This window comes from Dipodomys ordii, unplaced genomic scaffold (assembly GCF_000151885.1).
Source record: "Dipodomys ordii isolate 6190 unplaced genomic scaffold, Dord_2.0 Scaffold11, whole genome shotgun sequence".
NCBI lineage: Eukaryota > Metazoa > Chordata > Mammalia > Rodentia > Heteromyidae > Dipodomys > Dipodomys ordii.
Window position 1 is genome coordinate 9,551,461 of NW_012267227.1, and position 26,209 is coordinate 9,577,669.

At 36.6% G+C, this 26,209-nt stretch overlaps 1 protein-coding gene across 1 annotated transcript in view; it reads left to right on the forward strand.

Annotated features, from left to right (window-relative positions):
* Wdr72 (WD repeat domain 72) overlaps positions 1-26,209 on the forward strand; it is a 116,648-nt gene that overhangs the window by 17,804 nt on the left and 72,635 nt on the right. Inside the window, exons 2-11 of the mRNA XM_013009952.1 lie at positions 5,756-5,929; positions 9,084-9,190; positions 12,545-12,623; positions 14,046-14,217; positions 14,985-15,061; positions 16,250-16,369; positions 17,157-17,302; positions 17,678-17,774; positions 23,468-23,609; positions 24,096-24,341. Coding sequence (XP_012865406.1) covers positions 5,777-5,929; positions 9,084-9,190; positions 12,545-12,623; positions 14,046-14,217; positions 14,985-15,061; positions 16,250-16,369; positions 17,157-17,302; positions 17,678-17,774; positions 23,468-23,609; positions 24,096-24,341 — 1,339 coding nt within the window. The 5' untranslated portion in view covers positions 5,756-5,776. The remainder of the gene's footprint in view (positions 1-5,755; positions 5,930-9,083; positions 9,191-12,544; positions 12,624-14,045; positions 14,218-14,984; positions 15,062-16,249; positions 16,370-17,156; positions 17,303-17,677; positions 17,775-23,467; positions 23,610-24,095; positions 24,342-26,209) is intronic.

Consider the following 26,209-nt stretch of genomic DNA (forward strand, 5'->3'; position numbering starts at 1 on the left):
GGAGTACATTCCTATGTTACAAAGTTTTGACCTTTTTTGACATATACCTGAATGTCAATGTATCTTTAAATGCATGATAAATAGCATTTTAAATTTATTTTTTTAGTTTTATATATAAATTACTTTTGTCTCTATAAGTAAATTTGCTCAAAATTAGCTTTGTAATCTACCTTTAATTATTAGATCTAATATACCTGTGATTATTCAATTAGTATTTTCCTTAGTGTTTTCACGATGCCATTGAAGAGCAACAACATTTTATATATGAATATTTACATCTACACACATTTGTGGATTTTGTTCTTTTTATTTTCTGTTGGAACTAGGGCTTGAACTCAGGTCCTGGAGAGACTCTTGATCAGCTTTTTTCACCTACAACTGGTGTCTTACCAGCTTAGCCTTTTGTTGGTTAATGGAGATTTAATCCCATGGACTTTTCTGCCCAGGCTGGCTTCAAACCATGGTCCTCTAGGTTTCAGACTCCTGAGAAGCTAGTATTACAGTTGTAAGTCATTGGCATCTTATTTCTGGGTCTCTTATTTTTTGGTGTCCTTTTTTTCTTCTACAACAGAAGTATTTACTTTAAATTTCATATAAGTAACCTAGATTTTGAAGGATACACATCAGACATTGCAAAATGTCATTCAGGTGGTAGAATATGAGGTAGAATAATTATAAACTGAGGGCTATGAAATACAGGTTTGTAATCCCTTTATAAAAGTTTAGAAACTTGTCTAGACATATAATTATCTGAAATAAGATAGAGATTTCACTCTCCTTTGCCACTATGATTTCACCTAATTTGAGATGCTACAATTCCATTTTTTTCTTTTTAGGTTTATTTTTCATTGGAGATTTCTGGAGAATTATAAGGGATATCAGAATACACAGGTTTTTCTGTCTCATCTGTTGCTGGCAGAACACTAACTTCCTGGAGTTACTCTCTTAAATCTGACTGCAAATAATGATACAAAGAGAGAATCTGATGAAAGTGTCTTCTGAGATGTTATTTTGAAGGCAATGCTTGCATATGAACTTGGCCTCTTGCCTGCTGGGCTGGTGCTTTATCTCTTGAGCCATATATCTAGTCCTGCTTCAAGCTGGCTAGATGGAGACTAATTGGGAACTTCTCTGTCTGTGCTGGCTTTGAATAGCTATTCTTTAGGTCTCAGGTTCTTGAGATCTTGGTATTCTAGGCATGAACCACCAGCATCCACTTTCATTCTTTATTTTCACTGTGTGATTCATTAGTCTCAGAATTTTGTAATCAGAAATGGTCTTAAGAGTTAACAAGACCCCATTTGTCAAGGTTTCTTACAAGAATAATGATCCTGAGGGTATATTTGTTCTAAATTCTAGAATTGGGGGAATTTGTAATATGATCGCTATATACATGATAACATTAAACATACCATCATAGGTATAGTGATAATTCTATGATTGTATATATATATATATATATATATATATTTAAATTTATTCCTCCTAAACTAATGAGATGTCAGTGTGGCTGATGAGAGGATTCTCACTTTATGACTTACTATCTTTGAGACCTTACATGTTAAAATGAACCCTAGGACTAAGTGTTTTAATTCTAGGTATGTTTTTTACTGTGCTGGGCAATTGTAATTGTTCAGGATGAAATCTTGTGAGGTTTTGATTGTGGCTTTTGCTTTTGTGTGTTTTGTTTTCTAATTTGATTGTATTAGGTATACTTTTGATGTTTTTTTCTTCTTTGGGCAAAGTTACCTCTGAAAGGCTTGGCTCAGACTTGCACTGGCTAAGTGGTACTCTACCATTTGAAACATGGCTGAGGGTATGGTTCTTTAGATTGGGTGTCACACTGTTGCTGGGACTGGCCTCAGATCACAATCCTTCATTTATACCTCCCAAATAATTGGGACTACAAGCATGAGCCATCACAGTTGACTTGTTCTTTGAGATAGGATCTTGCTAATTTTATCTCTGGGATGACTTCAAACTTCTAACTCTACCTCCTTTGAGCTGGATTGTCATTTTTCCCAGGGTGCTAGTCTCTCTTCTTGCTCATGGTTCATTACTATTTGGGAAAAATAAACACACACACACTCACACTCACACTCATGGCCTTGGCACTATCCCTTTTTCACATAGACTTTGTTGCCCAGGCTGGCTTCAAACCATAATCCCCAGATCTCAGCCTCGTGTGTAGCTTGGATTACAAGTGTGACTCACTTGCACCTGGCTATTTTACAATTTTTGGTTGTGAGTTTCTTTACTATTGGAGTTATCTGTTTCTATAGAAGTCCTTGGTTGTGGAGGGTCTCACAAAAAAACCCTGAAGTTTACTGAAGTACAGAAAACTTGTATGCATACATGCAGGTATTTAAAGTGTAACATTTGATATATTTGTGATCTCATACAGTGACCACAGTTAAAATCATAAGCTTATTTACCACCTGACAACCTTACCTTGCCTTTGCCAATTCTTTTGCTCTTCAAGCAATCACTTACCTGCTGGAATAATTTGAATTTTCTAAACTTTTACACAATGAGAATCATTGTATGAAATGTATACAGTGAGAATTATTTTCTTCTTTAGTTACACTTTTCACTTAATTGTCTTCAGGTTCATGTTATATGAATCTTTTTATTGTGGAATAGTACCCCATTATGTGGACATACCACATTGGTTTATCTAGTTACCTATTAAATGACATTTGGGTTATTTCCAGTTTTTAGTTATTGTGAGTACAGCTGCATATGTAGCAGTCTTCCTATAAACAGAAGTGTCTTGTCCACTTTTGGACAAGATCTATGAGTGGATTGACTGGTCATGTAGTAAATATGTACAAACCTACGAAACTGGCTTTCATTGTACATTCCCATCATCAGTGTACTTGTTCTGCTTCCGATGTGTTTTCCTTAACACTTGTTGTGGTCTCTTTTTAATTTAACATTGTATACATTCTAATGTATCTGTAGTATTTTTGATAAACTTTCCTGTAATATCATTGATCCAGGAGGAATTTTTTTACATTGCTTTTGTTTTCACTCATGGTTTTCATTGTGTCTGTGTATTTAATGATATATTTTAATTCTATGCCCATTGTAGTTTAAGCTTGCCACATTTTTTCTTTGGAGATTTGGAAGTAAGCCTTTCTATTTTCTTTGATACTAGTGTATTTGTTCTGGCTTTCCCTTCACTGAGCAAGGTTACCACAGAAAGCCCTCGCCTCTTGTTCTTATGTAGAGGAACATTCACATTCCTAGTCCCCAAACAGCAGAAGGACCCATCTCTAGTGCTCATTGTACTTACTGGCTTTTCAGATTTCTCTCAGATTTTACTCCGTACTTGCTCAACTGACTTGAAATTTTGGAAATGAACCAAAATCTGAGTACATATGTAATGCAATATTTCTCTGTGTATGGAACAGAAAGGTCTAAACTCATATTATTAAACCTAGAACTGTCAGATTAGCTTAGCAATGTGTTTACTGTGCATATAGCTGTTATTCAGAATTACAGAACTCGGAGCATCTCATGCAGAAACCTGGGTTTCATGGTGCATAGGTTGTTTCCTGGTGCTTGAGCAGAAGATTAGTAGAGTCACATTGCTAGCATGGTGATCATGCCTGTAGCTACAGCACTGATGGGGGTTGTGAAATAGGAGAATCATGAGTTCAAAGCCAGCCAAGACTGCGTAAAGAGACTATGCTGAATTCCAAACTATAGAACTACATACAAAAAAATTAGTGACTCACAAACAGTCTGTACTGAATCGGTATTTATAGTGTTAGTGTATCTAGTTTATATATGTATCCAGGCATATGTAGATAGATGCAGTTAAGCACTTTAAATACCATATACCAGTTAAAAAAATTCTTTTTGCTATTTACTTTTTGATGATTCAGTACTAGAAATCCTGCCAAGCAGTAATTTCATTTTCTTCATGTCTAAAAGTAAATGTGGAAAGCTGGCTTCGTAGGCTTCTTCCTTTCTTCTGTTTTTGACATTTTTTTCTGTTGTTACTTTACTGTTTAAAATTATCTTCAAATAGTTCTACAAAAGTGTTTCAATTCAATATGTCAGTTTGTGAGTACAATACATATTGATCACTGTCATCTTTCCCATCACTTCCAATTTCTCCCAACCCCCCCCATCCCTTCAAGTTACCTAGTTCCATTTTCACATATGTACATTGAGTATTAATTTATCCTGTTTTCCTTAAGCTTCACCCCCTATGGAATTAACATACCCTACTAAACTGCATCTCCTAATTATTTACATTTCTGTAAAGAATGCCTACTTCAGGAAAATACTTAATTGTGTCTCACAAAAATGTAGCACATCACTAGATGGTACACAGGCAACCATTTTTTTTTGTATTTCAGTCTCTGAAACTCACAAAAGTAGTGATTTCTGAACATGATTGTTCAGAGGATATCAGAGATAAACATAAGTTAAATAAAAATATTATAGTATACCTAGAATATGAATATGGTAAAAAAAAAGTTGTGACAACTATTTAAACACAAATCTTTGAAGACCAGCAAACACTTCTTCTAAAAGGGGTTTCTTTTACGCAGCAAGTTTCAAGTATTTCATGTTCTCTGGATGAAAGAACATTTTTGTCAAAGAGGAGGCTGTGAAGATGTCTTTGTATAATACTTCGTAGACAGCTCTATTCTCTTATGTAGCCTGGATGTGCTCTGGACCAGCTTAGGATAAAACTACAGTAACAGCTGGGTGTGGAGGGAAGACTTTCTCTATGGTTCATTGATGTCAGTGATCAAGAGTTGATAGGAGAGCTTGAATGTAGCTCAGTGCTTGTAAAGTGCTTATCTAGTAGGCTCAAGGCTCTGTATTCAACCCAATACTGAAAAAATAGCAAAGACATCCTTTTTTCTCTCATGGATTAGCACTGGGCATGGTCATTTTACTTTACATTAACTACATTCAGTACTTGATGATGAAAAAATTATATTAAGTGAAGTAAGCCAGACCCAGAGAAAAAAGATGACATAGTTTCCCTCATTTGTGGTGGATAGAATATACCTCTAAATCTATAAGTGTAAACACTGGGTGATATGCAAGTGGTTTACACATGAATTACCCAAAGTTTAATAGACTTTATGGAGAGAACATATAGTATAATTTTTTTTAGCAAGACTAGGTCAAAGCCCAACAAAATCAGCATCAGAAAATAGGTACATGCCAAGACGTTATGTCAAAAAAGGAACTTTACGACTTTGGCGGGGGGGGGGGCGCGAGGAAAGGGGTAGAGATGGGAAGGGATGGGAAGCAGAAACAAATGAGGAGGCAACAATGCTTGAAATGTACTCATTACCTTGCCCATGTAATTTTAACCCCTCTGTACAGTATTTTCACAATAAAAACCACTGAGCAATTAGTAATAAAAAGACAGGCCTTCAGAAAAAAATAGGTACATGCAAGAGGGTCGGTAGGCCAAGTGGAAATGGGTAGATGAGTGAAGGGGAGTGAGGGGAAGGATGCAGTCAAATTCATTTTATGTATCACAAAATTAAGAAAAGTGAGGGAAGAGATGGGTCAAAGTGGGGTGAGAATGTTGAAATTGAAAGGGGTGACACTGATCAAGATACATTGTATTCATAAACTGCTTTGTTAAATGACACCTTGTTGCTGAAGCTGCTTAAAGATAATACTTTAAAAATCTACTTTGTAAAATGATTAATTTCTTTAACCATAAGAACAAGGACAAGAGGAGGACTGAGGACTCTTTTCCCCTTCCCAGTGTATCCAAGATTCATGCAACATGCGGACTTCCATGCAGGCTGTGGCCCTCTGGGGAAAGAAGGCCCCTCCCCACAGCATCACAGCTATCATGATCACCGAGGACCAGCAAACGATTGTGACTGGAAGTCAAGAGGGTCAGCTCTGTCTGTGGAATCTCTCACCTGAACTAAAGGTTAGTTGAATCTTACTGGTCTTGAAGCAGACATCACACTCCTGGTCTTTTCTATCTGCAGTGACTGAGGAAAGTATGTGTGATTCTTCTAGATGCTCAGTAATTAATAGGTTTTACTTAGGAATTTACAGAAAGTCAAGTATTATATGATAGATCAAGATCATATTTGAAAATTATGGATATGGCTAATCTTAGCTATCAGCTAAGTGTTATCATCCTTTAAGCTTTGCTGAGTTTTACTATTTTATATCCTGAATTATATGTTTAAGTAAGTGAACTTACAGACATGTAAGTATAGTTCTAAAAATTATGGCTCATTAATCGAAACAGAGAGTACTCCTGAAAACCCACTATTAAGCAAATGAGTAATATCTTAATTATCTGGGTATTTCTGCTGGTTTAGCCTTCTTGCTTTTCTTTCAGTCTTTGCTTTCCTATGACTTTTTTTTTTTTTCGGAGCACGTCAAAAAAATGCTCTAACTCCAATTTACTATTGTCTTCCTATTCCCCAACCTGACCTCACCTAGGATTCAGCCCACCAATTAGCAATTAATTGTCTTTGTCCTAAGTCATAAACATTTAACATATTGGGATAGATAGTTGCTTAACTCTAGCAGCCTCTACAACCAATTTGAACATTTTAACTAATGATGTACTTAAAGTATACTGCTCTCATTAAGAACCCTTTTAAAGATCAAAGACTATTTTTATCCTTTAAAGTCTGTCACTTTAAAACCTAAATTAACAATTAATTGTAATTCTATTTTATAGTGTAATTAATTAACATCCTTTATCACTGAATAGTTCTACTACAAGATTGCCAAGAGCTGCATAGCAGACCAGCTCTATTTAATGTTTAAGAACATCATTGAAAGAAAGAATGAGTATTATGGAAACAGTTGTAGTTTGAAAAATGGGTGGCCATATATATCGGTAATTTTTTTCTATTGTAGTTTCAACTTTTTTTGTGTGCCTATACTGAGGCTTGAATTAAGGGCCTGGGCATTGTCCTTTAGTTTTTGTTTTTTTTTTTCTTCTCAATACTGGCACTGTACTATGTGAGCCACAGCTCCACTTCTGGCTTTTTATTGGCTAATTGTATATAAGAGTCTTATGGACTTTCCTGTCAGGGCTGGCTTCAAACCACAGTCCTCAGCTTTCAGCCTTCTGAGTAGGCAGGATTACAGGCCTGAGCCACCTGCACCTGGCCCCTTAGCTTTGCTTTTCCTGCACAGGCTAGCTTTGAATTGAGATCCTCAAGTCTCAGCCTCCTAAGTAACTAGGATTACAGATGTGAGCCATTGGATGTTCATATCCTATTCTTTTATGGCTTCAGATGTCTTGTTAATTTTTTTTTGTTAAACTGTATTATTTTCTGGCTGGAATAGCTGCCTAATAATATGTAGGTCACCATATGGGATAGAAATTGACAATCAAAGTATTCTGTTCTTTCTTGATAGATTCATAAAATAATATAAGAGAAATTATCTTTGTATAACCATTGGCCCATCTGGATCTTACCCATGGTAGGAATTTAAATTGATATAGCAATTTGGGAAAACAGAATGGAGATTTGTCAAAAATTAAAAATACAATGATCTGGTGTCCTAGTGATCATTTATGCATACATATATGTGTATATAAGTATATTCACACACAAATATACTGCTTCACAGATTTTTGAAATCTGCACAGATTTTTGTTTTGTTCTTGACATAAGGTCTCACTACATAGCCCAGGCTGACCTCAAATTTACAGTCCTCCTGCTTCAGCCTCCTGAGTGCTGGGATCACAGGTGGGATGCGCCCAACATAAAGTATATATTTTCATGTGCCACCATCATTTGGGAGTTACTTTGTGCATAATAATAATAAATAATGATTTGTGTTCAAAACCTGGATGTTGTAAAATAGGTCTGATAGTCATGTAGGTGCTTGTGGTAGGCCAGAACAAACAAAATGTGTAGAGCACAAACAGCATAACTCTTTCACCTAGAAATGTACTGTTCGGTAGATTTTAACATACCACATATTGGTTTTCTGAAACTTGTGTACTACAAAGGCATACTATAAAAAGGGTTTGTTCTTATACTTGCTCTTGTTGATGTGATGAATTACATTAATTGATTTGCTTATATTGAACCAGCTTTGCATCCATGAAATGAATCCTATTTGATCACAGTATATGTTGGGAGTGTAAACTCGTTCAGCCACTCTGGAAAGCAGTACGGAGGTTCCTCAGAAGAGCGCTCCTATGACCCAGCAATTCCACTTCTGGGCAGTTACCCAAATGATCACAAACAAGACCATACTAAAGCTACCAGCACAACTATATTTATCACCGCATTATTCACCATAGTTAAGATATGGAATCAACCCAGATGCCCTCAGTAGATTAATGGATGAGGAAAATGTGATCTATCTATCTATCTGAATTATATGCTTCTATCAGAAAGAATGGTACTGCCTCATTTGTAAGGCATTGGAAAGACTTGGGAAAAAAATCATATTAAGTAAAGTTAGCCTGGCCCAAAGAAACATAGGTCCTATGGTATCTCTTATTTGCAATAATTAGTATATGTCTAGGATAGTCTTAGCAGATGAACAGAATAGCTCAATAGTTATATGCATATGACCATATAAGATGATACTAAGTGAAATGTACTCTAAGACATGGACATAAGAGGTTTTTCTTTATTGGTGTTGTTTTTAATATAATGTGTGGTTTTTTGATTCTTTTATATGTTCTTCCCTCTATGGTATAGCTTCTGTTGTCACTGTATTTGATTTTAGTCCCCTGGTATTGTATATATGTTTATTTGAATTAGGGAAGGGAAGGGAAACAACAGAATGGTGAGACAAAGGACAAGCGGGGGGAAACCAATAGCACAGCAATATACACAATATGTTGGAAATGATCTGTATAACTTGGAGGTGGTGGAGTGAAGGGAGGGAAAGTAGGAGAAAAATGAGGGAAGGCGTAACAAGTTTGACAAGAAATGTACTTATTACCTTACTTATGTAGCTGTAACTCCTCTGCACATCACTTTGACAATTAAAAAAGGGTTTGTTAATCAGAATGCATAGTGTCACGTGTTTTAAAAATTTTTTACATAGTCTAAGGTTGTATAATAGCTTGTTCTCATCATTTTCAGATTTCAGGTAAAGAACTCATATTTGGTCATTCGGCTCCCGTCACATGCTTGGCAAGAGCAAGGGACTTTTCTAAACAGCCCTATGTGGTCAGCGCTGCTGAAAATGGGTAGGTGTGATGTGAGGAACTTGTCTCCTCCTCCATTTCCTTCCCTTTAAAAAAATTACAATGGATACAATTTCAGGGCTGAAAAAACTTTATAGCCTGCACCTCTTTTTCATTTTTTTATTCGCATATATATTTTTGTTGTAAAAATACTGTACAGAGGGGTTACAGTTACGTGAGTAGGGTAATGAGTACATTTCCTATCAAGCATTGTTACCTCCTCCTTTGATTTTCCCCTACCATCTCTTCCCTTCCCACCTCCCCAACTCCTCCCTCCCACCCCCAAATTGTAAAGTTAGTTTTCAACATAGTGTCTTGTACATCTCATTGTTACAATGGGTCAACCTGTATCCTTATTTAAGCATTTTGTTATATCCCTTCCCCTCCCCAAATTATAAAATGTATATATAAGATTCAGGACACCGGAATCAGATACGGTGAAAACGGGGGTTATATCGTGGGGGAAGAACAAAAGAAACAAGAGAATCACATAGTGCATGTAAGTACATTAAAAACAATAGCAAGAAAGAAAAAAACCACTTGTGTCCCTGTCTTGGGGTTTATTTCACTTTCATCTCATTTTTTTCTGAACTTCAAAAACTTGTACAAGAGGATTGTAATGTAACATGACCATCTAAGTGCCCAGTGCTTCTTGATCAGAATCGTCCTTTAACCTGTTCCTTTTATGAATAAGAAAAATGAATCATTAAGTCTTATCTCTTGATCTCAAGAAATATAGTCAGTTTTGTGGCTATGAATGTGATACTCATTTTTTGCTGGGTAGCAGGAATGATAACATCCCAATATGTGTATCAGGACTTCTGGTCCCTATGCTATGCAAAGAACAATGACAAATGCCTAATATAGAATTGGAAAGGGAAAATCCTATTTGTCTTTAATCATGAGCAACCCCCTTTGACTTCCTAGGCAAATTCTTCATAGTTTTATGAAATGATTAAACAGTCTTTGTGTTGTTCCTGCAATAGCTTGCTGCTATTGTGAGTGGGATGCTGAGAGAGAGAAAGGAAAGGAAGATACCCAGTGATTTGGGTGAAGTTCCATCTAAATTAGTGTGCTATGGTGAGGTAGGACTTAGCTGCAGGAAGAAGCTCATTGGCAGATTAACCAGAATCTGTTGGAGTTACTTGCAAAATTATACTAAGGAAATGTGGAATTTCTTCAGCATATATTTGTCAATGAAAGATGATGTTGCTGGTTGAAACAAGAGGAACTGCTTTTGTTTATGCCCCAAACAGATATTATATATGTGTGTATACATACACATTTATATGCCTCTGAATTTTGAAAACCAATAGAACACTGAAGAGCCAAATATCCTACTTGCATAAACAAGTTTATTTATTGAGACCATTGATATCACAGAGGTACCTGGTTATCTTCCCTTGGTTTATAACAAAGCAATAGTAGGTTGTATTTAAAGAGATTGAACATGGGCTAAATCTGAAGTGAAATATCCTACTATGTTCATCTTTAACACTGGCCTACAGCTTTTCCACACATGCTGAGATATTGATTCCTGCTCTGAAGCAGGTGGAAGATGGCAGAGCCAGAGTTTAGACACAAATATTCCCTCCTGTTTTATGGAGCTACCTGCCATTTCAGGTTACTTCAAATTCTTTCTGAAATAAAACAACATAAATAGAGAGTGGAAATGAAATATTTTCCTTCCCTATAGAACATGTTTCTTAATCTCAGTACCAGCGATACTTTGACCTGTACATTTCCTTTATTGAGAGGGACCTGTTATAGAAGGTTTAGCATCTTTTCTGGTCTCTCTCCACTAGATGCCAGTAGTGTGTTCCTAGTTGGGACATCTACAAATACCTCCAAATACTGCTAAGGACTTGTCCTTGTAAAGTGGAAAACTGGGAACAAAGTCATTCTAACTTAAGTACTGTTGTTTTAGAACATTGGGTAGGAAACTGAGAAAGCTGCAAACCACTAAAAATGTTATTTATCATTAGTAGTGACCATCTTTTGCTTTTGTTGTTGGCTCTTTTTTTTGGTCAGGATTCCTTCACTATGTAGCCCAGGCTGGCCTCAAACTCATGATCCTCCTGCCTCTGCCCCCAAATGCTGAAATTACAAGTGTGCACCACCAAGCCTGGCAGGCATTCATTTGCTTTGTAATACTTCATATCCTTTATAAAGCTATGAAACCTTTTATGTTTTTTCCTATGGACATTGTTGTTTATGTGTTACAACTGTGAAAATGAAAAGCTGTGCCAAACAACTCTGAAACAGCCATTCTAATATTTGTGAGCCAAAATTCTATAAATTTTAAATATACATCCATTGGTGTATTTTGTAACTGCATTTATTAGACCACATCATTTAAGCACCAAATAAGAATTTTTCAAAATGATGGGAGGGGGGGTGTTTCTAAATATTAAAGTGACAAGATGATTTCAAGTCAGAAGTGAAGAAATGAAGAGGGGAGAGTACAGTCAAGAGTTAATTGTAGCCGGGCGCCAGTGGCTCACGCCTGTAATCCTTGTTACTCAGGAGGCTGAGATCTGAGGATCGTGGTTCAAAGCCAGCTGGGACAGGAAAGGCCATGAAACTTATTCCCAATAAATCACTCAGAAAGCCAGAAGTGGCGCTGTGGCTCAAGTGGTAGAGCCCTCGCCTTGAACTGAAGAGCTGAAGGACAGCCCAGGGTTCAAGCCCCATGACCAAAAAAAAAAAAAAGAATTAATTGTACAAACAACAAAATTAAGAAAAGGGGTGCAGTGGGTCAAAAAAAGGGTGAGAATGTTGATTGACCAGGGTGACATTAATTAAGATGCATTGTATTCATAAACTGTTCTGTTAAATGGCACCTCCCTTGTACAACTACTTAAAGATAGTAAATTAAAAAAAAGAAAGACCAGCATCAATGAGAGACTGAATGTAGCCTCTAGGTGGCGCTGTTTGCTTTAAAAATAATACCTTACTCTGGAAGATGGCACAACTTGATGCATTGTGCTTTTCAAAATATGTAGTTTAAGTTCATTTTAAAGAGGATGCAGTTTCCATGGAAAGATTGTTGTACTGTCACTGTCATGGGCAGTGATCTCTGTATCCTTACAATTTCTTGTAGGCCAGGGTGGCCCTAAAGTCAGATTTGCAGGCTGCTGGCAGGGTATAATTACCCAAACAAAAAGATACACATACGGTATGTCAACCCTGCTAATGACCACGACATTTTCTTGCCCAGTAATCTGTAACAAAAAGCCATATAAACGATCAGGTTGCATGTAAGTGCAATGCTCAAGAAAAACTTGGTGGCACAAAAAATTATTCTAGCCAATTGAGTGGAAATGACAGCAAATAATACAGAACTATCTCTTCTAGGGAGATGTGTGTCTGGAATGTCAGCAATGGACAGTGCGTGGAGAAGGCCACACTTCCTTACAGGCACACTGAAGTCTGTGTAAGTATACCCATTTCCTGCAGAATATTTCTGGATGCTGCAACTGATATACAACAGCTGCTTTGTGAACATTGAAAGAAATAGCTTTGGGGAATATTATTTTCTTGGATTTTTTTCTTCTTGAGAGTAAAAAAAATCAGTAATTACCTGCTACTTTTGCATTGTTTCTCAAAGATACTGCTTGATTTTTTTTTAACTGATTCTTTCATTTTTTTAAAATCTTAACCTTTTGAATGGCCATTTCATTCATTTCCCTTAAAGACAAAAACCACACAAAAACACATACATACTTGGCTTTAATGATATCCTATTTTATAAAGCATAAACTTTCCCCCCATTCAGTTTCAATTTTAGACATATTCTTTTGGTATTCTTTGTTGTTGGTATTGTTTGTACCAGTACTGGAACTTGAACTCAGGACCTCTTGCTCTTGCTTGGCTTTTTCTACACAAGGCTTTTTCTACACTCTACCACTGGAGTCTTATTTCCACATCTGGCTTTTTGTTTGTTAATTGGAGAGAAGAGTCTCTCCTCAATCTTAGCCTCCTGAGTAGGTAACAATTTCAGGTGTGTGAGCTACCAGCACCCATTTGGATAGGTTTTTAATTTCCAACTTATTTATTTATGAACAGAGAACAAGAGGTGCAACAATCTTTATAATACTTTCTCAATAATTAGTGATTTTTTGTATTAAGTTCTGGGATTTGAACCCAGGAACTCACACTTGCTAGGCAAGTATTCTATCATGAGCTTTATTTCTAGTCTACTTCCCAATGTTCAAAGCAGGATTTGGCCTTTACAGGATAAATTTCAAGGACATGGAAGGTAGTAGAGGATACATTTCAAGCACATAGAAAGTAGTTGCATGATTCCATTGTTGTTGACAGTGTCTTTTTATATTTTATACACTGCTTTTTAGTGTTGTTTTTTAGTGTTGCTCTTCAACACTCAACAAACTTTTAAATTTTTTGGTGACTAAAACCCTGCACCAACAGAGAGCTCATTAAAGGTAGAATTTACTACTTGATCTTTATAAGAAGCTATTTCAGAAACTTATATTTGGCACCAAAACTTTTCAGTTTTTCTTTCATATCTACATGTAGCAGTATTGCTGGAGTAAAGAACCAGGGTTTTGTGTTGATGTTTAACTCTATAAAAATAATATACCTGTGAATTTTCCATAATTTGGGATGATGTCTCTTCTTTTTATAAGATCTCCCTTTCTGCAGAAAAATGATGAAATACAAGTAAACCTGAAATGTAAAATCCACATTGCATGAGTATAAACTTAAAAGTTTTAGTTGCCATCCAATTTATTAGAACAGAGCTAAAACTAAAACTTCAGATTAGTCCTCAACACAGCTAAAGGTTATGTTAATTTTCATGAATATTAATTTTTTACTTTGAATTTTATTTGCATAGTATTACCATTGCTCATTCCGGATGACAGGGGAAGGCTGGCTTCTGTGCTGTGGAGAATACCAAGACATTCTTGTTATGGATGCCAAAACTTTGTCAGTTATTCACACTTTCACATCCCAGTCTCCTGATTGGATCAAATGTATGTGCATTGTTCACTCCATGAGAATTCAAGGTAATAGTAAAAGGAGGAGAATCTATGCTTCCATTTCCCAGCTCTTCTTAGTACTTGTAAGATCATCAGACAAGTCTTTGCCTGAAATAGCAGGACTCTTGAAGCTTTGGGCTTGATGTATTTTTTGGATAAAGTCATGTGAAAACAGTTTCTGTAGTGATTGATGCCAGAGGAAAGTGGGAATAGCTCCTTTCTTACTTTGGAGGGTTAATGCTACCAATATATAATAGCTATCATAGTTCTTCTTTTAAATCTATTCTCTATATCTTCTCTATTCTCTGTATATTGAGATTTCAAAGCAAAATTGGTATAAGATTGAAATGTTAATTAAAAAAAAGAAAACACACCCAAAGTCTACCAGATTTGGTGGTATTGAGTAATCTCAGGTACTCAGGAGGTAGCGATGTTAGGATTGTGGTTTTGAGGCCAGCCTAGGTAATAAGGTTAGCAAGACCTCATCTTAAAAACAAGCCCAATGTGGTTGTATATCGTTCTGGTTGGGACTACCTTGGGATGTGGAAGTAGGAGAATGGAGGTCCAAGATCTGCCTGGGCAAAAGACCTAACCATAATTGAAAAGCAAAGAACAAAAGGACTAGAGAAGATGACACCAAATGGTAGAGTGCTTATACTTGCCAAGAAGAAAGCAAAGACAAAAAAATCCAAAGTTGCGTATTATGCAGACCTGCATCATCCTCAAATGAAACAGTTTACACTAGCAAGTTATGGCAATAGTTACCTCATGTGTGATCTCTGTTGTTTTTACAGAAGATTCTCTTCTTGTGGTGTCAGTAACAGGTGAACTCAAGGTTTGGGATCTCTCCTCATCTATCAACAGCATTCAGGTTGGTTGGCTGGAAACTGTGTTTTTCCCATTTCAAGAATATTTATTGAAATGTTTTAAATTATAAGATTATGAACATATAATCATGTTCATGTTTAAAAGTTCAAATGATGCAGAAGTATATAAATACCTCTATCTATTTTCCCCTCACTCTTCCCAGAGAATGAGGGAGGATGTGGAGTTGGATTGTGTCCTTCCAACCTTTTCTCCACACATATACAAATGATTTTATCTACACACACAAACACAGTACATTTTTAATTTTACAAATTTATAGCAGAATGTCTTGTGTTCTAGTAAGAGAAGACCCTCTCTTTTCTAGGGGTATATAAGTGATTTCAGGAAGATAACCATGGGGGTAAAATCACAGGCCCCGAGCATACAGTATATTCACATACTCACACACTTCCTGGCATTAGGCTACAAATCAAAGGAATGGACAAGAGCGCAAATACAGTATTTGTGTTGGTTACAGAATTATTCAGGCTATTCCAAGTGGTTCTTGATAGAGCTCTTTTTTTTTGGTCAGTTGTGGGTCTTGAACTCTGGGCCTGGGCACTGTCCCTCAGCTCTTAGCTCAAGGCTAGTGCTCTACCACATGAACCACAGCACCACTTCCAGTTTTCTGGTGGTTAACTGGAGATAAGAGTCTCATGGACTTTTTGCCCAGGCTGGCTTTGAACCACTATCCTCAGATCCCAGCCTCCTGAGTAGCTAGGATTCCAGGCATGAGCCACTGGTGGCCAGATGAGCTCTTTCGTGAGGAACCCAGATATTGAGTTCAAGAAATACTCCACCCAACATCATTAGAAACTTACTGAGATCATATTTGTATCTGTGCTGTCTTCTCTTGTGTTTCTTCTTTTAAAAAATTATCATTAAGACACTCTAGGTTTATAAATATTTTACATATTTTGTTTGACATTTTTTCCATGTCTGTAACATAATGATTTTATCTTCAACATTTCTGCATTACCCTTCCCCAGAATGATTATATATAACTAAGTCCTTGAATCTACTAGGAGCTGCTGCTTCAAAGTAGCATGTTAGTTCAAAACACTCCAAAGAAACTGGGGTACTTTGCATTTTATAATGGTGTGATCTACAGCAGGCATATAGAACAGGTAATCTGGTGGTTCTATGTAAACTTCCTGGAATTAGTACTAATGTGTTTTCTTTCTTTCTACAGGAGAAGCAAGATGTCTATGAAAAAGAATCCAAGTTTCTGGAATCCTTGAACTGCCAGAGCATACGATTTTGCACATACACAGAGAGACTTCTGTTGGTGGTGTTTTCTAAGTGTTGGAAGGTATTCTAAAATAATAGTAAATTTATGAACCTGTTTATGATAATATCATTAAAACATAGAATGACTTGTGTTTTATGCCTGATTAACCAGTGTCCAACTTCGCATATATAGCCATTTTGCTCCCCACGAGATTTCACATATACATTAGTATATTCTAATTTTATCAGTAACAAGCCATCAAAAGTAATAGCATTTGTCTCTCAAAGTATTTTCAAAAACTACCTGTACTGTAGTATCAGAAAATGAATACTTTTGACTAAAATACATTGACCTTTATTTTTAGATGTTTTGTCTTTTTTCCATTTTGTATCTGTACAGTGTTTCTTTGGAATACATTCTTTCCAGTAAATATATTCACTGATGTCTCCAAGAATAAACTAAGAGCTAACTTGCCGTCACAGGATGGCACTTTCTTTTCCTTAAATTTTCCATATAAATGACTCAGCAAAAGTATGGTGATAGTACATTTATTAACAAAGATTTAAAGTATATGTTCTAAGAAAGGACTTCTGCTATACAAGTATTTTATATGCATAACAAATTTTCAAATGGCAAACTTGGACTACACATGAGGAAAATAAAATTAAAAAAAGAAAAATGGCTAACAATTTGGGATTTTGAGTTTTTACATTTAATAAGCACAGTCTGACAATGAGACCACCAAGTTAGATTATTGCCACATTGTTACTCTTACCTAAATAATCTTGATCAGCCTGCATTCTATTTTCATCTCACTGGAGGATTATATTGTAAGGATTTGTTAATGAGCATCAATGCTGTGTTCTAGGTCTATGATTATTGTGACTTTTCCCTCCTGTGGACGGAAGTGGGTAGAAATGGACAGTTTTTTGCTGGTGGAGAGGTGCTCGCGGCTCACAGGATCCTCATCTGGATGGAGGATGGTCACAGTTACATCTATCAGCTGCTGAACAGGTGGGCTCAGATGGGAGCAGCATACAAAATACTCAGGTAGAAAATGAACTTTGGGAGGTTTATTATGGAAAAATCCCTGCATGCTGCCCATGATCAAAAACCAGAACAAAACAACTTTGGCACTAGAAGATTTAGTCTGGGCTTGGTGGGCTTCAGCTTTTGTGTGGAGCAGCAGGGGACGGAGGAATGAGATTAACCATGTATAACTTGTACAGCTGGTGCTGGGTTTTCAAAAAGTCACTTGTAATTATTAACCCAACAATTTCTAACCAGAATTTAGAAACTTGAATGGTACCATTCGGCTTTTGAAAGTGGAAAGAGGGAGGAGGGAAACTCCAAACTTCTAAACTTGGCTTTTTTATTTTTCTAATGCAGTGGGCTTTCAAAAAGCATATACCCTGCTGATGGAAAGGCGCTTAAAGAGACAATTTATCCTCATTTACTGTGTTCCACTTCTGTAGGAGAGAACAAGGTAAAGCAGAAAATGGGTGGCTGCCTCAGAGCTGTTTCTTAGATAAGTGTGGCTTTGTAACACTCTTGAAAAAAAATTAAATTGCATCAAGTTGCTAGTGAGAAAATCAAGCTTGTTAATGGGGTGAAGAGAAAATTCTGCCTTTAAAACTGTTGGTGATGTTTGGTTAACAAAATAATTGCTACTTACGTAAGGAGAGTTACAAATGTTGAAGAAAAGAAAGGTAAAATTCAAATTTCACCAGCAACTACAAATAGTTGCTGTGAATTTTAAAATTCATTTCATGTGTTTACTTACTGCAGTTACTTATTGTAGTTGGATTTTTTTAATTTAGAAATGTTGTGAGGATTATATAGTGATTACTATATGTTTTAGCGAGAGCCACCAATTATTAACATTTTGTCATATTTTTTGTCCCTCTCACACACAAACCCCTCCCCCAAACTCCACACTTGAAAAAAAATATGTTCTCTCTCGTAGGTGGTTTGGCAGAACATGGTTAACATCTCAATTTATCTACTACAATTTTAAAACTTCATGAAATGATTTTTATACTGATTTTTAATTTAACCATATATCAAGATTACTGTCACATGTACATAGCTATTCTTATGAGTAATTTATTAGAATAAATATAATTATGATTTTTGGATGAGAATTGAAAATATAATTGTGAGTGTGTTACTTTGCTGAATTAATAGTGTCAAACACTATTATAGAGTGTCAAACACTCTATAAAGTCTGAAAATCTAAGCAGTTTATTTCAGTGTTGTCATACAAAGTGATTTTTTTAAACTTCTAGACTGTTACCAGTTAATCATCAAAAACATATTTCATGGAGTGAGAAAGAGTTTTGAATTATTGATTTGTCAACCATAAAATCATGTTACTTTTTTTTTTAACAGAATGATGATTTGCTTGACTAGTCAGCAGAGTGATTAGGAATCTTACACCTTGGTGATGGTCCCTTTAACATATCCATGAAGAGTTCTGTTGCAAAACCTTAATAAGATTTCTGTCAGCCAAAAGTTAAAACTGTAGGTGCCACTGGGGGCAAACTTTAGAATAATGACATCATCCAGGGCTGTTTCTAAAATTATTTGTGGGTAGAAATGAAAAAGACATTTTTAGTTATTTTAAAGGATCTACTACTGTTCCCTACTTTTTAGTTCCAGAGTGATTTGATTGATTGATTGGCTGACTTTTTTTTTTTTAACCAGATATTGTTTTCCTAGAAGCCAAATGGAAGCTGTGCCCTTTAGGAACTTGTACTGTACTACGAATGTCAATGATAGGCATGGCAATTTAAAAAAATCAGGATGCTATAATGCTTTGTTTCTCAATGTAAAGACATACATTTGTGAATCTTCTAACTAATAATTCTTGTTTAGACAACTGCAGTTAATTCTGTATCTTAAAGGTAGGGAGCAGATAGAAGCCAATGATCTAAAATACAAAAGTGTGTAATTGAAAGAAGTTGAGCTCTCTACCCTTAAACTCTTGCTTGCCCTCTATGCAGTGAATCAAGTCAGACCTTCTCCTTGTTCAGTATTCACTAAATACAATACTTTAGAATCTCCCTTATGGATGAAATGAGGAAGACACTGTGGTATGATGGAGAAGATAAGTTTGATAGATGCAGTAACTCTAGGAAAAGGTGCTCTATAAACACATAATCTGGACTAGATGATACCATAAAATTAAAATCTTCAGGTTTGACAGGAACATGTTTTGAGTGTTAGCATTCTAACATACATGAATCTATCTGCTGATGGAGTTGTAGTAGCAAGAATGGGGACTTCTTCCTTCCAGGGGCTTTGTGAAGATATTCCAGGCTTTAGTTTGTACATAGTAATTACTTAGACCTATAACATGGGTTCTGGCTTGTTGAGTTAAGGACCTGGGCTCAGTGTCTCAGCCGACAAGAGAATAAGCCTTGTGTACCATGGTGATGGCAGCTGTAGTAGAAAGAGCCTGAGAAGAGTAGATAAGGAATTTGATAATATGAACTAATAGAGATGATGAAGATGAGGATGAAGATGGTAGATATCCTCTGTTGAATCCTTACTGTCAAACATAAACAGCCTCATTGACTTCAGCTGCCAACAAGATGCCAGTTTGGACCTGCTGTTCAGAGAAGTTAATTCCTAGGTGTTAAACAAAGGCAGTGAATCTTAGATAAGAAATCTTTCAGAGTAATTTTATCAGTTGTTCAGAAAGAAAAAAATAATAAATTGTTACTAGTTATTGAGTAGGTACTAAATGCTAGACATCATTCTAAGAACCTTGTCTTTCTCCACTCATTAATTCTCACAATAAACACTTCCCCTTAAAGAAAATGCTTTTATGAGCTCCTTTTCACAGTTTGAAAAAGTGAAACAGATTAGGTCAATTGCTTAAATTAAGAAACTTGCTCTTTTAATAGAACTACTAGGTGGTAAAACTTGGAATGGAATCCGGCTGACTTCCCACTACAGTCGTGTATGTGTGTGTGTGTGTCTCTGTGTGTGTCTCTGTCTCTGACTGTGAACATGTGCTCATGCGCCAGTCCTGGAGCTTGAACACAGGGCCTGGGCACTGTCCCTGAGCTTTTTTGCTTAAGACTAGTGCTCTAATACCTCAGCCATGCTCCACTTCCAGCTTTTGGGGGGTAATAAATTGGAGATAAGAGTCTCAGACTTTCCTGCTTGGCCTGGCTTCAAACCATTATCCTCAGATTTCAGCCTCCTGAGTAGTTAGGATTACAGGTGGGAGCCACTAGTGCCCACCTACCAACTGCAGTCTTAATGACTATTGACTCTGAGAGGAACGATGTCTTCTATGATTACTGAAATGAAAAAATCAGAACTCATGTGGTAAGGGGCTGTGAAAGGTAGAACTAGATAAGAAACAGAACTAGAGGGGAAAGTATTGGCAAGAAGGAAGGAGTTGAGGGTAGAGTATGCCCAAAGATGCATGGTGGCATGGATGGATTGTGAGCGTGTTGGGCATGGCAGCAATGGGGAATCTTGTCTGTACAAACAGAGCAATAGTTAGGGACGATGTGCTGCACCAACTGCAGCCTCATCAAATCCAAATCAAAACAATGACGAGTTGGGATAATTCTAGTCAATTCAATGAACATTTAAAGACATCATTTCTTTAAAAAAAATCATAGCTGTATGATTAGTCAGACCTCAAAACCACTCTGGATACCACATGCACACACTCATCCTCATCCTGACTTCCTTGGAACTGTTTGTGTTACTCTTTCTTTTGGATTTAGAAGTTTGCATATCTTGGACTTGGCTTGTCGCTTTTTATTTTTATTTCTTTTTTAAATTTATTATTATTTTTTGGGTCCGGTCGTGGGGCCTGAACTCTGGGCCTGGGCACTATCCCTCAGCGCTTTAGCTCAAGGCTAGCGCTCTACCACTTGTGCCACAGCGCCACTTCTGGCTTTTTTTTTTTTGCTTATGTGATGCTGAGGAATCGAACCCAGGGCCTCAGGCATGCAAGGCAAGCACTCTACCACTGAGCCACCTTCCCAGCCCCTAAATTTATTATTTAAAAATATTTATTATTAAGGTGATGTACAGAGGGGTTATAGTTATATAAGTACAATTATTGTTGAACATTGTTACCCCCTTCTCACGTTTTTCTCCTGTTTTCCCTCTCCCTGACTGCTCTCCCCCTCCCCCCCAGTTGTAAAGTTCATTTCCAACATAATGGCTTGTAAGTTTGTATATCATGGATTTGGTTTGTTGTTTTCACATTTTTTTCTGTGCCTCAGTTCCATAATAGTGTCAATAACAGTATTTAGTTCCTAACTTTGTAGTTGGGATTTCATGTAGCATGGTTCTGGTCCTCAGTACTCTCCAGACCTAAAATCATGTCCAGAAATGATAGCTCTTCTCAACTTCTTTAATTCTGGCACTAATAGTTGGCTTTCTTTTCAAGATGCCCTTTATTTGTACATCACAAAAGGTTTGGTTTTCTTTTTTAAATCACTTAATTTTTTTTTTTTGGTAGTTCTGGGGTGTGGGCACTGTCCTTGAGCCTCTCTGTGTTCAAGGCTAACACTCTACCACTTGAGCCACAGCACCACTTCTGGCTTTTTCCAATAATGTAGTACTGAGGAATCGAACCCAGGGCTTCATGCATAATAGGCAAGCACTCTACCACTAAGCCACATTCCCAGCCCCATCACTTAATTTTTATTCCTGGGTCTGCCCAAAGGACAGCTGCACTGCACTGTGAATGGGAGGACTCTAGACATGTTCTTTGGTTGGAGAGTACAATGCCTAATGTTCATAAACTTCTCAGCAGAGCTAGCTTATGTGTGTGTGTGCGTGTGTGTGTATAGATGTGTATATGCATATATACAAGTGTGTATAATTTGTTTATAACACATGTGCATAATGCACATGCTGTATAATACATATAGTGCATTTTATGTATAGGTAATACATATTAAATATAAATTAGGGGGACACTTTTCTTTGTGAACACTTGAGACATTGAAAGTTACACATGTAAAAATGGTCAACAAAGCCGGGCGCTGGTGGCTCACGCCTGTAATCCTAGTTACTCAGGAGGCTGAGATCTGAGGATTGCGGTTCAAAGCCAGCCCGGGCAGGAAAGACTGTGAGACTCCTATCTCCAATAAACCACCAGAAAGCCGGAAGTGGTGCTGTAGCTCAAGTGGTAGAGCGCTCGCCTTGAGCTGAAGAGCTGAGGGACAGCGCCCAGGCCCAGAGTTCAAGCCCCCGACCGACAAAAAAAAAAAAAAAAGGTCAACAAATAGCCTATTCATGATACAAAATTACCATATAAACATTGACTGTTGCTACTCTAATTTAGATCTGAAAGGGCTGTGGAGAGATTAGAGCTCCTTAGTGGCAGTCCTAAAATAAAGACATGGGCTCCTGAGTCAGAATTACTAGACTTGAAGCCCATTGCTGTCTCCATCATCCTTTCATACTGTTTCCTCATCTTCAAAATGAAGACGATGATAACACTAAGTTCATAGAACTATTCTGAAGATTACTTAGCTGAATATGTATAAAGCTTCTATCAGTAATTACATGTAAATCCTCAGTGTGTATAATCCATATTCAGAAATGTTGGTAGTGATCAGATACTCTTATCAACTCCTGAAATCTAGTTTATAATTTTGCTGTTTGTTTTATGAAGACCATCTTTTTGCAATTTACTTGAAAATTTTGGAAGTAGGGGAAAATAAATCACTAAGATTTAGTTCAAGGGCTGAGAAGTTGGCTCAATAATAGAGTGCTTGCCTTGTATGCCTGAGGCCCTTGGTTCGATTCCTAAGTACCACATAAGCAGAAAAAAGCCAGAAGTGGCACTGTGACTCAAGTGGCAGGGCACTAGCCTTGAGCTGAAATGCTGAGGGACAGCACCCAGGCCCAGAGTTCAGCCCCCATGACTGACAAAAAAAAAAAAAAAAGATTTAGTTCAATATATGAAAATGGAACCATGTAACTTGAAGGGATGGGTGGGGAAGAATGATGGAAGGGGTGACATTGATCAAGATTCATTGTACTCGTATACCGAGTACAACTTCACACAACTACTACTACTACTACAAATTTTAGTTTATCTATGAAGTCTTGATCCTCCACTTAAAAACAGTGACTTTTTACAGTTAGAGTGTTGCCTCTATAAAAGTCGCACTGTTTGTTTCGGTACAGAGCCTCCCCTTTGTTATGGGTTACATGAATGAAAGAAAAGAGCCTTTCTATAAGGTACTTTTTTCTGGAGAAGTCTCAGGAAGAATTACTCTGTGGCACATTCCAGATGTCCCTGTATCCAAGTTTGATGGCTCTCCCAGAGGTAGGATAATTTCTAATCATATGCCTAATGAGAAATAATTTGTTTTTTTTTAATTCTTTTTTTCAAATTAATTTTCTTGATTGGTATTATAAAGGTGATGTAGAGAGAGATTACAGTTACATGCAGGTAATGAGTACATTTCCTTTCATACAGTGTCTTTGTCCCCTGACACTCTCCCAGTCCTTCCCTCAGGTAATTTGTAATTCAAGAATTTTCTGTGTTCGGTTATATGGGGTTACAATAAAAAAAAAAGTTTTCTCATAACCTTGTAAGTATTATATGCCCCCATAAAAGCAGAAATAAAAATGAGTCTTAGAGATCAGATATATTAGTACAGCTATCATAATTCAAATTAACATCAGTTGATTAAAACAAAGGATATATGTTGGCAATATGAATGTGGTTGAGCTGTACCACTATATTCCTAGTTTTAAAGCGTCTACCTAACTTGATTTATATTTTTCTTTCTTGTGTGTTTTCCTTTAGAGATACCAATAACTACCACCTGGACCCTTCAAGATAATTTTGATAAGCATCAAATGGTATCTCAAAGTATCATGGACCATTTCTCTGGCTTTAAAGATGAGGCAGGTAGTATGGTAGTCACATCATCAGAGTACGTTCCAAGTCTTGATAAGCTGATATGTGGCTGTGAAAATGGGACAATTTTCATCACCCAGGCTTTGAATGCTGCCAAGTCAGGACTTCTAGAAGGCTGTTCTTTACTAAAAGGTGATTGAACTTTATTTGACCCTATTTACATAATTAATGAAGCTTCAACTTCACTATGCTTTATTTAAAGAAGAGGCCTAAAAGGAATCTGTTAGTATTTGCTGAAAAAAAAACTGTGCATATTTTAATACTAAAATGAAATAGACCCCTTAACTTCTTCCTCTTTCTTTTCATGTTTCGATATTGAAGCTTGAACTCAGAGCCTCACGTGCTAGTTGAGCTTTTTCATTCAAGGCTGGAACTCTACCACTTCAGCCACAAGTCTACTCCTGGCTTTTTGGTGGTTAATTGGAAATAAGAGTCTCCTATAGTTTCCTACCTGGGCAGGCTTCAAACCATGATCCTCAGATCTCAGCTTCTTGAGTAGCTAGAATTAGGTATGAACCACCTGTGCCTGGCTCAATGGGAAGTTTCTTTCCTTATTTAATCTTCCAGCTCCTTTCAACAAAGGCAGTGGTAGTTTTTATAGTCTTTTTGAAATTTTATGTATATTTGTACAAGCACACTGGCATAGCAGTATATATTCTTTAATTCACTTACATAAGTAGAAATATATTCTAAATACATCATTTTCTTTCTTTTTCTTTTATTTTTTGTGCTAGGACTTGGGCTTGAATGTCCCAAGCTTCTTTTGCTCAAGGCTAGCACTCTACCACTTGAGCCACAGCTCCACTTTTGGCTTTTGTATTTTTATTTTTAGCAGTTTAATGGAGGTAAGAGTCTCCTGGCCTTTCCTGTATGGGCTGGCTTCTAACTATGATCTTCAGATCTTCACCTTATAAGTAGCTAGGATTATATGTATGAGCAACCAGCGCCTGGCCATAAAAACATCTTAATAAGATGTTCTGAGCTTGTTATAAATGACTGCCAATAATCAAATTTTAATTTTTAAAAATTTCTATTAATTAGTGTTTAGATTTTCTACTCCTTAGCTACTATGGGTAGTATAGAATTGATTACCTTTTTGCATATATGTAGACATACCTGTAGGATTACTCCCCATGAGTAGAACTACTGGATTAACAGTTATTCATATGTGTGTGCATGTATATATAATATATATATATCAATATATATATCTATATCTATATATATAGTTGGTGTTGGTGGTGATGGTGGTCATAGGGCTTGAACTCTAGGCCTGGGTGCTGTTCCTGAGCTCTTCAGCTCAAGGGACTACCACTCTACCACTTGAGCCACAGCACAACTTCTGGTTTTCTGGTGGAGATAAGAGTCTTATAGGCTTTCCTGCCTGGGATGGCTTTGAACCATGATCCTCAGATCTCAGCCTCCTGAATAGCTAGGATTAGAGGTGTGAGTCACCGGCACTCCAGCAGTTATTCATATTTTAATTTTAGAAATATACCTAAAACATTCTATAAAGAATTTACTTTGGTATACATGCATATCCAAAAAATTGCCTATGAAGTTTCCCCAAATTTGCTAAATTTTTGCTACTAAATTTTTGCTAAATTTTTGCTACTAAATTTTTTAATTTTTGCTAAATTTTTGTGCTACTAAACTTTTTAAATTTTGCAAACCAGGAATAAAATATATTCTCCTAGTTTAATTTTTGTTTATGAAATGTATATGTTTTATGTCTTTGACCATTACAACAAATAATCTATGATATAAATTGCATTTTGCAGCAAGTCTTCTTATATAAGACATCTAGGAAAAATGGAGATTTTAAGGTATATAGAAAAATGTATATCAGTTTTCAACTAATAAGTCCTATTAAAATGTGAAGTCTTTAAGAGTAGAGACTAAATCTCAATTTTAAAAAACACAAAAACCAAGCTGATGGTGGTGGCTCATGCCTGTAGTCCTATCTACTCAGGAGGCTGAGATCTGAGGATCGACACACA